The 18658-nt window shown below is 45.3% G+C and overlaps 1 protein-coding gene across 5 annotated transcripts in view; it reads left to right on the top strand.

Annotated features, from left to right (window-relative positions):
* Nucleotides 1-18658, top strand: part of TMEM68 (transmembrane protein 68) — a 77025-nt gene that overhangs the window by 53939 nt on the left and 4428 nt on the right. For all 5 annotated transcript variants that reach the window (XM_068237397.1, XM_068237392.1, XM_068237396.1 and 2 more), the window contains 3 exons: nt 2364-2557; nt 4435-4495; nt 11076-11215. In XM_068237397.1, the coding sequence (XP_068093498.1) occupies nt 2364-2557; nt 4435-4495; nt 11076-11215 (395 nt within the window). The remainder of the gene's footprint in view (nt 1-2363; nt 2558-4434; nt 4496-11075; nt 11216-18658) is intronic.

Below are 18658 nucleotides of genomic sequence, written 5' to 3'. Positions count from 1 at the left end.
TTAAATCAGAACTAAACTCAGAACTTCCTCTCTGCTCTAAAAGATAAGCAACAGCATAATAACCTTTAAAGAAAAACATTTTTCTATTACAGCTGATACATATCTTACATTAAATCTGCAGTGTGTCTACTTCTTACTTTCATGAAAGCAGACATATTGTTAACATCCTGTGTTTACAGATCAGCTGCTCTGCCGTGGGAGATGATATTCCTGTGCTGACACAGCTGAGAGATCAAATTATGCTTGTGATTAGTTACAGATGAGCAGGAATTGGGCTAAACTCTCTAAATAACATAAAGGGTGCATTTCTCTGGTTTTCCTTCTGTCCTGTGCAAGAGTTCAGGTCCACTTTAAGCAGACCACCTTTTCAAGCAATAATATAAAGAACAGGAATTTATTTTCTGCTGAAAAGTGGGAAATAGTTGAATGTCTTAGACTAGAGTATAAAAACTTTAGATATTTCATGAAAATGATCATCGTACTGTTAAAAGATTTGTGGCTTACTCAGCACACAAAGGCTTTGTGCAGATAAAAGCAAAATGAGGACGGTTTTTGCCAAATACATCAGGCTAACCACTTCAGAACCATAGGCTTAAACCAGGCAATTTTTTTTGCAAATTGGTGCTCTGTGGCTTTAATTGCTAGCTGCAGAGCCATCCAACTTGGCACACAAAGGATTACGCCTCCCCCCCCCCCCCTTTCTCTAATTAAAAATTAAAAATGTTCATTACATTTATTTACCCACTCTTCCTCCCTCCCCCAAAGAGCCAATCGGTGTGATCGGCTCTCCTAGTCGTTAGCCTATGAGAGTTGAACATTGTTTAAGCCAATACAGGGGACAGTTTAGTGTCAGCTGTACTCGTACAGAATTGCACTAGATCGCAGCGATGTACAATGTAAATAGACGGCGGCTTCGCCAACTAACAGTCTGCTAGCGGCAATCGTTGCTGGCAGATTGCTGATGGAGCGGGGCTCTGTCATTCAAGTGGCGCGCAATCCCAGCAAAACATTCCCCCAGGACTTGACTCCAATTGGCGTTAGGGGGTCCTGGGGGAGCCGCCGTGTTCATGCCCATCAGCGCAGTGCTGGTCTTTTTATCTCTTGAAAACTACAGAATACATTTCTTTGATAGGAAAAAGGGAACCTGAAGCGAGATGTATATGTAGGCTGCCATATTTATTCCCTTTCAAACAATACCAGTCCTGCTGATCTCTTTGGCTGCAGTAGTGTAACACCTGAAACAAGCATGCAGCTAATCTTGTCAGAAATGTCTCATCTGTATGCCTGTTCAGAGACAAAGATTTTATTGGGTTGCATCCAAAACAGGTTAAAGTGAACCAGAGGTGAAAATAAACTGTTGAGATAAACAATTATTTTTATCCTCCTACTCCTAAAAATATTATTTTAGATATTCCATGGTTTTCTTTTATATTTAAACAATTACAAAGTAGGTTGAGTGTTTTACTGTCTATATTCAGTGACAGCCCTTTTAAGTGTCCCAGAGTTAAAATAAGTGAACTATTGACTTTTTTTCTCTCTCTCCCCTGAGCTCAGAAGTTGTATTCTGCCAGGAAAACTTGTATGGCTTTAATTTGCTTATCAGTGATGTTTTCTATATTCCCCACAAGCTACCACAAGACAGAAGCTGTCACTTCCATGTCTAAAAAATTTACTCTTTCAGGATAAAGCAAGTAAAACAGCCTGGTTATTAATGTTTTGCACTGTACATTAGGGTTGCTGCAGTATACTGGTATGACGGTATACCACGGTTTGATTGTGCATGGTAATCATACCATGCACAATCTCTGGTTTTCCTGGTACACTTATCCCTGGCTACCTATGCTGCGGCCACCTACTACTGGCTACACCTATCCCTGGCTACCTATGCTGCGGCCACCTACTACTGGCTACACCTATCCCTGGCTACCTATGCTGCGGCCACCTACTACTGGCTACACCTATCCCTGGCTACCTATGCTGCGGCCACCTACTACTGGGTTGGGGGCACATTATTTAATGTAAGGAAGGGGGCCCAAGTCCAAATAATTGTATAATACCATCCCATGGTATTTTTTTTGAACGTCATCATACCGTGTAATTTCATAGCGTTGAAACCCTACTGTACATGCACCTGTTTATCTCAACATGTGACATGTTGGATACACTTTTATACTTTTCATAAAATAATTTAAAACCTCTTCAAGTCTCAAATTACTAGCCATTCGAAAGGAAAGTGTAAAAATCGGTTCACTTGAACTGTGAATTTTGAACTACTTTTTTAAATGCAGGATAATTATTATACCTATTATATCAGGGAATACTCTAGTAAAGTATATGTCTTGTCTCTGATTTATTACACACAGGGTTTAAACCATTGCTTGAAGTATTCAGTGTCATTCACGGACCACAGGAAGAATGTGTGAAAGCTCTCAGGAACGGCCACTTGCTGGGGATCTCTCCAGGAGGTGTTCGGGAAGCATTGTTTAGTGATGAAATGTACACCATCATGTGGGGCAATAGGACTGGTTTTGCACAAGTGGCAATTGATGCTCAAGTGGTGAGTTTAAATCCTATAATTACTCTTACCCATAAAGCCTTTTAGATGCTAATCAAGTCACGTGGCACAAAACGGCTGGGATCGCTAATTTCTACTGACCTAAATCGCACATCAAACTCCCCATAATGTCTCAAATGCTAAAGGACCACTATCACGAAAAATTGTAAAATGTTAAATATATGTAAAAACATGCAACTAAGAAGTATAATTCACTTTTCTCTTATATTGCTGTCACTCGCCGTAGTTAGTAGAAATCTGACAGAACTGACAGGTTTTTGATCTTTACAAAAATGCAGGCAGCGCCCCTACCAGTTTTTACACTATTCTAGCAGTTGGACAGAGCAACGTAAAGGGAATCTTTAACTTTTTTGTTTTTTAAGTTTCACTTACCTTAGACTTCTATCCCCCCGCCCCCTCCCCCCGCGGAACTTCCTGTCCCATACTGGTCTTCAAGGATTTTCTGGTTCCCTGCAGTGGCTCACTTTCCATTTTCTCGTCTAACGAGACAAACACCATTGTGCGTGACCTCGCTCCTGCTCGCATTGCCAGGAGCATCCTGCACAGGCGCCGTACAAGGTTTTCTAGGACTGAGCCTGCGCAGGACGCGGCCGCGCAGGCGCAGTGGCATTCGTCTCATTAGATGAAAATATGGGAAGTGTGCGGCGGCGTGGGACCAGAGGATCCTTTAGGACCAGCGTTGGACAGGACGTCTGCAGGAGGCTGGTAGAAGCCCCAGGAAAGTGACTTTTTTTTTTTTTTTAAGGTTACAGGATCCCTTTTTAAGAAAGGAAGCTGCGCTTAAACTTGGATACACATAGCAATTGTCAGAGATATAATGTTGCTCTTCACATCAGATTCCCCCCTTCAGTTAGGGACTCTCCAGATATTGCAGTCGTTCAGAGCCCGTCAGAGCTTCCGGGGTATAGGCCAACCCAACGCCTCTCTGGCACTCTGGGTAACCACCTCGGTTGCTCCCTGAAGCTCACATGAAATAGATCCTCTAAGCTTCTGATATTTTGGTTGGTGTAGATCTGATCTGTCCTGGTCAGCAGTCACCAGAGCAAAACATTTGGATAGAGTAACTGCCGTTCATTAAGTGCTTTTGAAAATAAAGAAAAATGTGAGAATCAACCATGAGACTAGTCCAAAACCTGTCAGTTCTGTCAGATTTCTACTACCGTCTATAAGTGACAGCAACATAGCAGAAAAGTAATTTATAGCACATTTTACTCTGGGAGAAATGTACTTTTTATTTGTTTTTAATGTATTTCAAATTCTGCAATTTTTCATGATAGACCTTTAACTACTGACACCTGTGTATAAAACATCCTGAATTTTCTGAAGTGGTGTCCGGTTTCTTTTACATTGCAGGCATTATAGGGGCTGTAAATTTGACAAGTGGTGGTTGGTTCCTCATGAGCCCGAGCTCAGCAACGGTTTCCAGGTTTCTGATTGCTAGTCAGAAGGTTGTCAATGTTTTGGACACCTTTTGTTTTGGTGGAGGAAAAAATAGTGCGCATGTTGATTACCAGATGGATAAAGGTGCCAATAAATGGTACAATCTTCTAATCCACCAACTGTACAATCGATCGGATCGTATTAATGGTGCCGATCCATGACTAATGATCGTTCTATGGGTCATTCTGTTGATCTGTATTTCAAAATGTCTGATTGGATTGCTTATCATTTTCACCTCCATTGTTGGGCCCAAATGATTATTTATGATGGATTGCAATGATCGGATCAAATGGTCGATTGTTTTGGAAATTTGATAGTTAATGGGCATCTTTAGATTGCAGTAACGGAAATTGATACATTTGAAGACAACCCTTGAATAATCAGTCCTATAACCCTCCTTTTCTCTTCTGCTCTTTCAGCCCATCATCCCCATGTTTACTCAGAATCTCCGGGAAGGATTCCGATCGCTTGGGTGGCTACGTAAGATGCGTTATTCTTGCCTATTGATAATTGGAAGTCTGCATAATTTATATAATCCTTACAGAAGGTATCTGCAAACTGCAGTGAGGTAGATAAAAGCCGGTTTTCTTGATTTGAAAGATTCCACACAAGAAGACCAATACATCCACAGGATCATCTGACACGTTTCGTCCAGAAGCTGCCTTTAGTCGTGTAACGAAGACTAAGGGCAGATTCTGAGCCCGACACGCGTTAGTTGATCCTGTGGCTGTATGTTTTTTTATGTTTAATTTTCAAGTCAAGAATTCCGGCTTTATCTACCTCACTGCAGTTTGCAGATCCCTTCTGTTGTTCTACGTAGCTTTGCTGACCAGATCCTGCACCAGTGGGTATGCGGTCATGGCGGTATAGAGCGTTTGGATTTTTGCTTTATATCAAATCACTAAATACCGTATATACTCAAGTATAGTCTAGAAATGTAAGTCTGACTCGCTTAATAAAAGTATAGGGGTCGACTTATACACGAGTCACAGGCAACACCGAGCACACTGGGTAATGTGTGTCCTATTTGTGACACTCCCGGTTGCAGCAATTTACCCAGTGGCAAGTGACACTTTCTTGATAAGGGAAATGCCAAGAAAACAGGTCTGAAAGTCCTGGCCACAACAATTAACAAGGAAAGGGGCAAAGGGGAAATACTGGGCTGTGGGTAGGGGAGTGAATAAAGGCTGCACTTGGGGGCCTGGAGGAGATATTGGCTGCAGTGCGTGTGACGTTGCATATGCGCCCGTGTTACTTGGCGACCCATTGGGGTGCGTGTATTGATGGACAGCACCCGGAGCCGGCGGCGGGCGCAGGCAGGTAATGTATAGAGTGCACTGGGCACCGGTGGTCACATTACGGGGGCACAGCATCTGAGGTTTCATTGTGTTGGAACAAGTCGGCCTTACATCTTGCAGCATGTCCGACTGATTTAATACTACCAATATCGGCCCAAAATTGGTCGCATTGTCGGTCGGGCATGCACTTGGCGGCACCGATTTTCATCCGATTATAATAATCCAAATCAGATAGTCGATCATCCACCAAGTCACCTGATGTAAGGCCACCTCAACACTCTTAAGGCTCATACACACATCAGACTATAGTCTTTGGAAAATGAAAGATCACAGACCAATCTTACCACCCTTCATGTAGTATGAGAGCCATACTCTACACAGTCTTTTCTATGGAGCTGAACTCCACATCAGAAAAAAATATTTGCAAGATGCTGCACACACAGATGCTGTACAGACACAAATGATCAGTATCTGCAAAAGATCTGGTCCTGCCAAAGATCCGTTCCTGCAAATTGCATTCATAGTCTATGAGATCTGCAGATCATCATCATACACACCTTGTTTAACTGACATTCATCTGCAGATCAGACAATCATCTGCAGATCTGAAAATCCATCCTGGTGGATCAGATCTGCAGATGAATGTCTGTTAAACAAGGTGTGTATGATGATCTGCAGATATCAGACTATGAATGCATTTTGCAGGAACGGATCTTTTGCAGGAACAGATCTTTTGCAGATACTGATCTTTTGCATGTGTACAGCATCTTTGTGTGCAGCATCTTGCAAAGATTGCTGTCTGATGGGGAGTTCAGCTCCATAGAATACATTGTGTAGGTATGGCTCTCATACTACATGGAAGGGGGTAAAATTGGTCTGTTATTTTTCATTTTCCAAAGACTATGGTCTGATGTGTGTATGTGGCCTTAGCCACAGACCTTGAACAAGCATGCAGATCAGATGCTTCTGACTGAAGTATGACAGCCACCATATCTCTATAATGGAAGCACATGCAAATCGCTTTGCAAACATTGCTATGTAATTTTTTTTTTTCCACGGCGGGAAACACAATCCCGTACGCTGATTGCATCTGTAAATCACGGTGAAACGTCCACTCTGCACAAACTGAAAATCTCAGTGCACCGTGATTGCAATTTTCAGTGTGGGAGGGCCCCTGGAGGTGCCGAGGCTGTTTTACTATAGGAAGTATAAACGACACAGCATCCAATCAGTTTCCAAAGAATTTTTTTTTCAATCCTATATAATTTCATTGGACATTGGAAGAGAGCTTTTCGCAGCAGATGTTTATAAAATGTTCAATTCACGAAACAAAACTTCTCATAATTTACTTTATATACTCGAATGTATGCCGATGTTTTTTTTTTTGTTTGTTTTTTTTGGGGGGGGGGGGGGGGCAAAAAATTGTCCCAAAAGGGCGGGTCTCTGCTTATATTTGAGCCATTACAGTGCCCAAGTGCCCCCACCACGTGTAGAAGTGCCCCCCCCCCCCCCCCCCGAATGTGCCTCTTCCATCAAGTGCCAAGCAAAGTATTTTCCTGCTTTTTGTCTCCCCACTGGAATATGCTGAGCGTTGTTGATTAGCATCGGGAGCTTTCACTCACCCGTCAGAGCAAACAGCTAAGTATTTGCCTGCCATGTGTCCCCCCATCGGTATATGCTGACACGCTGATAGATATTTATAGCGGGACTCGGGAGCTTTTACCCACTCGTTCTCTCCGTCAGGATTCTCCTGCATGCCTGACATGGTCTCACTCAGATGTTGCCAAGCAGTGGCGAGGTGCCACTAGAGGGCATCATCGAAGCGAGACCATGTAAGGCATGCAGGAGAATTCTGACGGCGAGCACGAGTGAGTAAAAGCTCCCGTTCCCGAGTCCTGCTATACTTAATATCTATTAGCGTGTTAGCATATACCGATGGGGGGGGACACACGGCATGCAAATACTTAGCTGTTTGCTCTGACTGGTGAGTGAAAGCTCCCGATGCTAATCAATAATGCTCAGCATATTACGGTGGGGAGACACACAGCAGGAAAATACTTTGCTGTTCCACCCGGGGGGGGGGGGGGGGGTGTTTGGAGACTCGGGGACCTGTCACCTCACTGCTGTGCTGAAGGAAAGGGGGGCACTGTGTGGGGAGGGGGGGTCAAGGATGTCACTATTACACTTGACATATGGGGGGTACTGGGGGGGAGGGTGGTGGTGGTGTTATACTTTACTGCCAGTGGATTCAGAAGCTGTGACTGCATCGGGGCCCCTGGACTAGAGGGGCCTCAAAAGGGGCCCTCCTTTATCCATCTTGTTATGGTTTAATTGGTGCTATGCTTTTAATGAACACCCCTATATGTGCATTGATATTGCTAATCCTTAACAAACTGTTTCGCCTAATCTGATTATACTTTCCTTCATACATAGTTTTAGCTGCTGCATTATTCTACTCCTGGCTTATACTTGGGTTAAGAATTTTTTTCTGGTTTTTAAGGTAAAAGTTGGGGGGTCGGCTTATACTCGAGTATATACGGTACCTCTTTTTCTCCTGATTAACCACTTAAGGATCACAAGCGTATACTCTCCTTGTGACCAGGCCATTTTTTACAATATAGTTCTCTGCAGCTATACCAGCTTGCTGCAGAGCCATACAACTAAGCACCCGAATCTTCCTCGCCCTCTTTTCTGTCTACCAACAGAGATTTCTGTTGGTGGGCTCTGATCGCTGCTGCGACCATTAGTTGTTTGTTTTTTTTGTTTTTTTTTTAAATAAAAAAAGAGCCCTTTAAAAAAAAAAAATAAATAAAAATTACTGTAGTCGACCACCCTCCCCCTCGCCCCACTAAATTGGCCCTAGGCGGTAATCAGATGATTTCCCCTCCTCTCATAGGCATCAGCCTATGAGGGGGATTTCATAGTAAGCTGCTTGTCACCTGTAGCTCCACGCCGTCACTCAGCAGGCACGCGCAATCCCCTTGCAATCTCCTCCCACAGGACTTGACGCCAATTGGCATTACGTGGTCCTGGGGGAGCCACCTTGCGGCCGGCATTTGTCGGTCGTAAGGGGGTTAATAAAAATAACCCTATCGGCACATTTACAAGTAAAATAATCACTCAAAGTAAGTTGTTCCTGATTAACTTCATTTCAATATTACTTTTCTTTTAAAGTGGTCTGAAACTCAGCATTTCTTCTTTGCTCTAATAGATTCTTTACAGCTTTAAACCTACTAAGGTATTGCAAAAAAATTGCAGCAGAACAGGATTCAAACAGTTGAACACAGCACTTTGTCCTGCACAGGAAAGCCCCTTCAGCTTAAGACATGCATGTCAAACTCCGGCCTGTGGGCCAAATCTGGCCCCTTTAGAGCCATTGAATTTGGCCCTCAAGTGGTTTCCCCACTTTGCATTATATTTGACACACTCTAGACCACCAGGGGAGCTATATTGAAGGTGAAGTACTACAACACTAGGGAAGTGGGAGAGGTAGGAGGAAAGCACTAAACACTAGGGAACTGTATAGGGGAGCATGGTGGTCTCTAGAATCCAGGGAACTTTATAAGGGAGAAGGGTGGCCAATAGACCTTGAGGTTGGCCCGCAGCTAGGTCCCAGTGTACATTTTCGAGCCACTTTGTATTTGAGTTTGACACTCCTGGCTTAGGCTCTGCATCCAAAGCAGAGATAACAGTATCTTTTGTTTACATTCCAATGTTGTTACAGCTGTGTGTAACATCTGATAAGGAGCTGTCTGTGCTGCAAGCTAGGGTCTAATTCTTAAGCCCCGCTACCTGCACCCAACCCACAACCAGCTTTTTTGATGAATCTGTTTAGCAGGAAGCAGCGTGTGTATCAGCGTCTATGCAAGAGGAGGAGACCGGCGGCCAATGAGCGCCGATTGGAACGCAGGAAGGTGAGTAGATGTTTATAGCAGTTCCCTGCGCATTACTCTGCAGTCTGGAGGGGGGAGCATAGAGGGCGGCCCAGGGAGAGGAAGGGAGTGAAAGGTTGGGCTGCCCTCACCGCGGCTCCCCCCTCCATTATTGGGGGGCAGCTACCTATCTAACTTATACTGGGGGCCATCTACCTTATCTAACCTATAATGGGGGGCACCTACCTAATCTAACCTATACTGGGGGGCGGCTACCTATCTAACCTATACTGGGGACGGCTACCTATCTAACCTATACTGGGGGCGGCTTCCTATCTAAACAATACTGGGGGCACCTGCCTAATTTATACTGGGGGGCAGCTACCTATCTAACCTATACTGGGGGCCAGCTACCTTATCTAACCTATAATGGGGGCACCTACCTAATCTAACTTATACTGGGGGGCGGCTATCTATCCTATACTGGGGGCCAGCTACCTTATCTAACCTATAATGGGGACACCTACCTAATCTAACCTATACTGGGGGGTGGCTACCTATCTAACCTATACTGGGGGCACCTACCTAATCTAACTTATACTGGGGGGCACCTACCTAATCTAACCTATACTGGGGGGCACCTACCTAATCTAACCTATACTGGGGGGCAGCTACCTATCTAACCTTTGCTGGGGGGCACCTACCTAATTTAACCTATACTGGGGGGCAGCTACCTATCTAACCTATCCTGGGGGCACCTACTTATCTAACCTCTATTGGGGGCACCTACCTACCTAGCTAGCCTATTCTGGTGGCAACTATACTGGCTACCTATATTGGAGGCACCTACCTAACTAACCTATACTGGGGGCACCTACCTATCTAACCTATGCTGGGGGCAACTATTCTGGCTACCTATATTAGCCCACTGCCTTACTGTTACATTAGTTAGCCCCGCCCATGTGATGTAATAGCCACACCCATTTTTGCCGCAGCACGCTTCGGGCTTAGGTCTGCTAGTAATAAAATAATACATGCTACCATAATTAAAACCTATGTATTTTATTTGCCCATTTGTCTCGGTTATTACACCATTTATGTCCCTATCACAAGGTATGACGCCAATATTTTATTTGGAAATAAAGGTGCATTTTTTCAGTTTTGTGTCCATCACTATTTTACAAGCTTATAATTTAAAAAAATGTTCGTAATATATCCTCTTCACATGCATATTAAACAAGGTCAGACGCTTAGATAACTATTTTTGGTTTTTTTGTTTTGTTTTTTTATATTGTAATTTCTTTTTTTCATAAAACATTTTATTTAGGTAATTTTTGGTGTGGGAGGTAAACAGTTAATTTTAAGAGTAATAATGTGTGTTTATTTCATTAAAAAATGTATATAGATGTAGTTTTAGTATTTGGCCACAAGATGGCCACAGTCAAAACATTATTTTAGTCCTAAAAGCGAGAGTGCTCGCATAAGGAGGACGGGAAACTTTATTTTTGTCAGAAAGATGGCGGCTTCTGTAAGAAGTCGTCAGTCTTTCTACCGGGGACTTAGATTAATGAATGGGAGCTATGTTCGGGTGGGCTAACGGGGGGCAACACGGGCGCGCGCAGAAGCGCGCAACAGCAGCCACCTGGACGGAACATTCACGTCCAGGCAGCTGAGATGGTTAATTACATTGTTTTGGGTTTTTTTGCTTTAAGTGAGTTTAAAAATGCAACATAGATAAGGTGAAAACAGGTGACAAAGCTTTGTGAATCATGCCCAATGAAGGGGGAAAAAGTCAATAGTAAATGGAGCAACCACACACAGACAAATAAGTGCAGTAAAATGTATTACTTAACCTTGTAAACCTTGTACCTGCTTTTCTCACCCATAACAGGGATATTTCGATGGATGTATGAAAAATTTAAATTTCCACTCGTTCCTATTTATGGAGGGTTTCCTGTGAAATTTCGGACGTATCTTGGTGATCCTATCCAATATGATCCTAGCATAACAGCCAGTGAACTGGCTAAAAAGGTAAGAATTGTTTCTTTTGAGCTGGTTACACAAAACATACCGCAGGAGATTATCTGAGCTAAGCTGCAGTTTAAAGGGATTTCATTTGGTCACACATTTCCTGTATTTTACTTTTTCTGTTTGTTTACAGTTGAGTTTGTAGATCCGTGTGTGTGTGTGTGTGTGTGTGTGTGTGTGTGTGTGTGTGTGTGTGTGTGTGTGTGTGTGTGTGTGTGTGTGTGTGTGTGTGTGTGTGTGTGTGTGTGTGTGTGTGTGTGTGTGTGTGTGTGTGTGTGTGTGTGTGTGTGTGTGTGTGTCTTATTTTAATTAAAGGTTAAGATCCCCTCAGGGCTGGTTCTAGACTTTTTGCTGCCTTGTGATAATGCCCCCCCATTAGGTAGTATAATTGCCCCCAGTAACGGTAGTCTGGAGGGGAATTGCAGCCAGGAAGGGCAGCAGCAGGTACAGTGTGCACATAGCTGGAGGGGGAGAGCGGACGGGCGCACCCTGGTGATGGCGGGTGGGGCTGACCCCCCCCCCCCCCCCCCAACACCTCCGCTGTGCCCCTTCCTGGCTGCTACCCCTCCAGTTCAGCGCTCCACCCACAGTCAGGTGGGCGCCACCCCCCACACACTTCTGCCACCTGTGAAACCTGCCTCATGGCCGGCCTGGGGCTGGATCCCCACTTGTTCCCAGGTTAAACTTCCAGTTGTATATGTTACGGCCAGAATGCGAAGTCTGCCTACTTCGGGTTCTGGCCGGCCAAAATGCGAAGCGGCCATGCTAACACAGCCAATGTTAGAAATTAATTGCGGCCCCGCCTTCTCCCCTTGCAAAGTGGCCGTGCTAACGCAGCCAATGTTAGAAATGAATTGAGGCTGTGAGCGGCATCCTTTGTTGTTGCCAGCCTCGGCCCCCTCCGTCCCTCCCATCCAGCATTTTCCCCTCACCTCTGCAAGCCCCCCATCTCCGATGATCGGTGTAATGGAACCCGCTTGGAGGTTCACAAACAGCGAGGCTGCCTCTCTCCCTTCTCAGCTCCTCCCCTTGCTCCCCCCGCATTTAAAGCTATGAGCAGCATCACTTGTCACTGCCAGCCTCGGTTGATCTCCGCCATGTTGCAATCCTGCATACATGACATTTTTGACCATTGTGAATGAAGGTATTTAGCACTGTTTTTTGCACTGACGTGGATAGAAACAAGGCGGAGATCAACTGAGGCTGGCAGTGACAAGGGATGCCGCTCACAGCTGTGGTCGCAAGGGGAGGAGCCGGAGCCAACTGAATAAACTCATTTCTGACATTGGCCACATTAGCACGGCCACTTCGCATTTTGGCTGGCCAGAACCCGTTAGTGGCCAAACTTCGGGTTCTGGCCATAACATATACATGAAATGTCTACTTGTATGCTAGTATGAGTGGACCAATCCTAAGGAGGGACGCTTGATAAATGTTGTGGGTTCAGGGTCACCACCAGAAATTTTTGGGCCCATACTGGGCAAACCTACTGCCCCCCCCCCCCCCCCCCTTTCACATGGCAAATCACCATCTTTGAAGGACTGAACACATTAACATCCGTGTGTCTGCTTTTCACTCTCCCATGGCTGTGAGCGTTCTGCGTATGCTCAGCTCGTTAAGACTATAAATGCACTTGCGCAGAAAGGGAGCATGATGAAGGAGGCGCGCAGCCTGGAACAATGCATCTGCAGTTCCCCATGCATCTTAGCTGGATTGTGCAGAATTCACAGGAGCACAACGCATTGGACCGTAAGGGTATCTAGGGAGCTGATGGACTACAGAGGTACCATTTGTCTCAGGTTTACTTTATTCACTAACTCACAAAGGTAACTCCTGGATGAGCCTCCCCGCATTTCCCACCTCATTAATGGGCAGCCAAAAGGACAGACAAGGACAGACATAGACTGCAGCTGGGGCCCATGTAGTGGCACTGTTCATCGGTCCCCAAACAGCCGTGCCCCCTGTGATGCCCTATAGGCAGTCCTGGGTGGGTTGGCTTAATTTATGGATGCTGCAGGCAGCATCTTTGGAGAACTAAGGATCTCCATTTTGTTTTGCAGTTTTTATTGTTGTGTGTTATGAGTTGTTGCAAGTTGAAGGGTTAATACTGATTTGCATTTGATTTGGCCACATCCCTTTGCATCTCCCTTTCCGTTATTTATGGTCTGTGTAGCATGAGCACAGCTATGTTGTATGCTTCACTGTTTGCAATGAAGCTTCACTTACTTACCATACTTACGGAACTCTAAAAATGAGAACCTCTCTTTCCGTGATTCCAGCTGAAGTCAGTCGGACCTTGGAGAGGGAGTTCTTGCCTGAGGAATTTCAAGCTCCCCTAAGACAGTCTCCCCCTGGGAAATGCCCTGTCTCTGACTTGTATACTTCAAGAGGCATGTAATGATATACCGTACATACTCGAATATAAGCTGATTGGGGGGGGGCAAAAATGGTCCCAAAAGTAGGGGTCTCGGCTTATATTCGAGCCATTGCAGTGCCCAAGTGCCCCGGGCACGTGTAGAAGTGTCCCCCCGAGTGCCGCCTCCATCAAATGCCCAGCAAAGTATTTTCCTGCTGTGTGTCTCCCCACCGGAATATGCTGAGCATTGTTGATTAGCATCGGGAGCTTTCACTCACCCGTCAGAGCGAACAGCTAAGTATTTGCCTGCCATGTGTCCCCCCATCGGTATATGCTGACACGCTGATAGATGTTAAGTATAGCGGGACTCGGGAACGGGAGCTTTTACTCACTCGTTCTCGCCGTCAGGATTCTCCTGCATGCCTGACATGGTCTCGCTCCGATGATGCCTTCTAGTGGAGCTTCGCCACTGCTTGGTGTCATCGGAGCGAGACCATGTCAGGCATGCAGGAGAATCCTGATGGCGAGAACGAGTGAGTAAAAGCTCCCGAGTCCTGCTGTACTTAAAGTGAGCCTCCGGCGGAGCAGTGCTGTTCAGCGCTGCTAGATTTGGGCGCAGCTAGCGCCGCCATAGACTATAAAGGGATTCAGTCTATAGCGGCGCTCAGTAAGTAACGTCGGCGGCGTCAGAAGACGGAGCCGAGGTTGCTTAAAAATCATAATAATTCGGCTTCCAGCAATCGCTTTCATTCCCCCACTATCCATGGCGGCCTGGAGGGGGAATAGTAATTAATTCGGCCCGGACTTGTGCAGAAGCAGGACCAGCCATATACCGCTGTATCCTGCGCCCAAGTCTACCAGCACCGAATTCAAATGTACTCGCCTCCGGACTAAAAATCGACTCAGCAGCACTGAAAAGGCTTTGTGTTTCTTTAACAGTTTCACAGCATCAGAACTTTGTTTCTCTTATACAAGCCTCATTTTTAGCTGCACAGAAGAAAACTGCCCTGGCTTTTTCCCCCTGATGCTGTGCAAAGCATGATGGGATTTCTGATTTTGTTGTTCTCGTTCTGCTGTTTTGGTGCAATTTTTTTTTTTTTTTTTTTTTACATTTTGAATTTGACATTTGAAGCCTAGCGTGTGCAGCTGGGAGGGGTAATCAGGACACAGGATAGTTGGAACTGTGTCTCCTGCTCCTTGTCACCTCCTTTCAACCAAAAATATGGCTGCCCCCATGACAAAGATGGCAGCCCCCATGAATCACAAACATTTGCCTGTTCATTTAAAACAGGGTGGGTAAGAGATTATATTACCTATCTATTCTAATTAACGTAACTAATATAACTTGATGACAGTATGTTTGTTTAGGCTGAAGTTCCCCTTTAATATCTATCAGCGTGTCAGCATATACCGATGTGGGGGACACACAGCATGCAAATACTTAGCTGTTCGCTCTGACAGGTGAGTGAAAGCTCCCGATGCTAATCAGCAAAGCTCAGCATATTCCGGAGGGGGGGGGGGGGGGGAGCTGACTGGCATTTGATGGAGGGGGGCACTCTGTGGGGAGGGGACAAGGATGTCACTACTACACTTGACATATGGCGGGGATACTGGGGGGAGGGTGGTGGTGGTGTTATACTTTACTGCCAGTGGTGTAGCAATAGGGATGCAGAAGCTGTGACTACACCAGCCCCCTGGACCAGAGAGGTCTCAAAAGGGGCCCTCCTTCATCCATCTTGTTAGGGTTTAATTGGTGCTCTGCTTGTAATGAACACCCCTATATGTGCATTGATATTGCTAATCCCTAATCTGATTGCACTTCTCTGACACTTCATACATATTTTTAGCTGCTGCATTATTCTAATCCCGGCTTATACTCAGGTTAATAGTTTTTTCCTGGTTTTTATGGTAAAAGTTGGGGGTCGGCTTATACTCGAGTATATACTCTATCTTCTGTCACTTAATTTCCCAAACAATCCGTAAAAGCTCACATTTTGGCAATTAAAAAAAAAAAATGGAAAAACCCAGCTTCTTGCAGCAGTTACCGTCTAACATCTCTAATTAATATAATGTTAAAAAAAGGCTAGAAAATAGATTATAGCCTCTCCTACAAACCCTCATTTTGGGTGACCAATGGGGTTTTATTCCAGAAAGAGAGGCCAGTATTAACACCATCCGGACTTTAAATCTCATTGCCTATGCCCAATCTCACTCTATTCCTACTTGTCTTTTTGGGGTTGATGCAGAGAAGGCCTTTGACAGGATGGACTAGGGGTTCTTCTGATGGGGGCACGTGTGCGGCTGGGCAGGTGGCAACTGGAGAAAGAGACCAGGCTGACCAGAGGAGGATTCGTAGGTCTCAATAGGACAGTGAGGTCGGAACATGTACGAACGATCGTTTGGGACCAACAACTGACTTAAAGAGACTCTGTAACAAATTTTTCAGCCTTAGTTCTTCTATCCTATAAGTTCCTATGCCTGTTCTAATCTGCTCTGGCCTACTGCAGTCTTTCCTAACTGCACTGTCTCTGTAATAAATCAATGTATCTTTCCTCTGTCCTGTTTGTCGGGCTAAAGCTTGATTGTGTGGAATGTGCAGGGCTGCTTGTGATTGGTAGAAGCGATACACACCCTCTGCAGGCCCCCTGCATACTCTGAATGACTCACACTCTATGCTTAGCTGAGCCTATTAGAAGCTGGTTAGTTTGTTTGTAAACACTGCCTAAAACTGTTAATTACAAGCCAGGATTGCAGCAGAGAGTGGCAGAAACAGCACAGAGGGGCACAGGAGAAAATAATGAATAGAATGGTATGCTTTTTATTGTAAGAATTTTAGAGTACAGATTCTCTTTAAAGCCAATGGGAATCAAATAAAAAAAAACAAAAGAAAACACATGGACGTGTTCAAAATTATGATAGAATTTACCTCACTGTATTTTCGCCACTCCAGCCTCTGGATCCGTTTATTTTTCCCCAGCACCGATGCCCATGTTATCTAAGACGGCCTTTGCCTTTCTCTTCCGGGTCAGCAGCCTCTTCCTTTTTGTTGGCGCTGGTAAAGTCGCGCGTGAAGCAGCGCGCGGCCATGAAATGCTGCATAGTTCTACTCATACCTTTTCCCCGAGTAGAACTATGCGTCCTCTACACTGCTGACAGCGCTCCCTGTGTTTGCAGTATCACTACGCGCGCTCTGTCAGTGAGACCAGGGAGCTGCGTTTCATTGGGAGGGTGGCTCAGAGGGGCGGGGAAAGGGAAGGTTGATGGGTATGCATGACGGAGGAGAGGCAGAGCAGTGGAAATCAAGTCTGCCTCCTCACAACAGGATTATATTCCACCAAACTGGTCAAATATGTATAAATGAGTTTTCGGGTGCCAGGATACAGTAATTTTATACGAAAAGGAGACAGGAGAGAAATAGGTAATTGATAAGCTACTGAAAATAACAAAAAAAAAAAAACGGTTCCCATTCACTTTAAGTATTCTATCCGATCAGATTAATGAAATTGATCCGATTTTCGGATCAATCCCATCAATCTGATTACACTGGTTAGGAGATTTTTGTCCACTGGTGGTCCGAAATGATTGTTTTCGACACAGCTCAAATTAATTGAGTCTGAATCGGGAAAGGTTTGGTCCATCAGGTAGAACACATTTCTCCATTTCTCAGTTCATCCTAAACACTGGCATGGATCTGGCTCTCCAAGACTGGAGTTTGACACCTCTGATGAAAGCTCATTTGCTAAATTGTATTGTTAGTGGCCACCTTAAAGGATACCAGAGCTGAAGCACATAAGAGAAATGGAGGAAGCGGGCATGTGTGGTGAGCCGTCCTGTTGTGTACTGCTCTCCCCATTTTCCTTTCTGCCCCTCCAATGCTTCTTTATGCCCTTCTGAACCCTCTTCTGGGTCACCAGAGTTGGGCATCACTGCGGCTGCTCTGGGCTGTCAGCGCACTCCTACAGTTCGCGGCCGCAGGTGCTCTGCACATAACGTCACGAGGGACAGAAAGGGGACGGTGGGGAGCGGTGGGCATCAGGGCGGCTTACCATACTTGCCTGCTCCCCCCCCCCCTTTTCTCATATATGCGTCGGCTGTGGTATCCTTTAAGAATTCTCTTTAAATTTCTCTTTATTATGAATTTAAAGATTACATACACAACAGAAAGAATAAAATAAAAAAAATATGAGTTGACCGTTCATATATCAAAAGGCTCATTCGTTCGGGAAGCGTGTTTAATGTATACACACAGCACTATGGTGGTTAAGCCTGCACTCTGTCAGCTGCATCTGCTGACCATCTGATGCATTGAGTGCTCCGGGGGGGGCCAAGTAGTATATTAACACTCCTGGACATAACTTGGCAACATACTTTTGGGGATGCCAACAAAACTACATGTATTGTATGCCAGACATGGCAGTTCAGTACTACTGGTAGGGCCGGCATTTTTTGGTGCAGGGACTATGCTGTTGAGGCAGTACTGTTTACTGTGGTGCTAGAGGGGATGGTATGATTAAGATCATTAGCCACATCCTGTAGGAGGAAGGCAATGTTTTGGATTTGTGGTGGGTTTTTTAGACTACTGATGGGTAGCATTTTGAACCAAATGAGAGGACAGACCAGGGGAGGAGCCCTAGACCCCACACGTGTGTCTGAGTAGACCTGTGCTCATTTAGAGGAGTACTGTAGGGGGCAAAGGGGAACAGAGTTGAACTTACCTGGGGCTTCTAATGGTACCCCGCAGACATCCTGTGCCCATGCAGCCACTCGCCAATGCTCTGGTCCTTCTCACTCCCGCTGACATCGGGAATGTACTGCACAGGCACAATACTGCCTGCACAGCACGTTCCCAGGGACGTCAGTGGGAGCAAAGGTTTTGCGACATTAAAGTCACCAATTTTGGAAGCGAACGGCGGCGGGACCGGAGCATCGGTGAGTGGCTGTGTGGACACATTACATCTACAGGGGACCATTAGAAAGGCCCCAGGTAAGTTCAACTCTTTTTTTTTCCCCTTTGCCCCCTACAGTATTCCTTTAAAGGACAACTGAAGTGAGGGCAATATGGAGGCTGCCATATTTATTGTTGTATATGG

This window comes from Hyperolius riggenbachi, chromosome 5 (assembly GCF_040937935.1).
Source record: "Hyperolius riggenbachi isolate aHypRig1 chromosome 5, aHypRig1.pri, whole genome shotgun sequence".
Classification (NCBI taxonomy): Eukaryota; Metazoa; Chordata; class Amphibia; order Anura; family Hyperoliidae; genus Hyperolius; species Hyperolius riggenbachi.
Note: the sequence above shows the minus strand (reverse complement) of the source record. Positions and strands in the feature narration are given on the sequence as shown.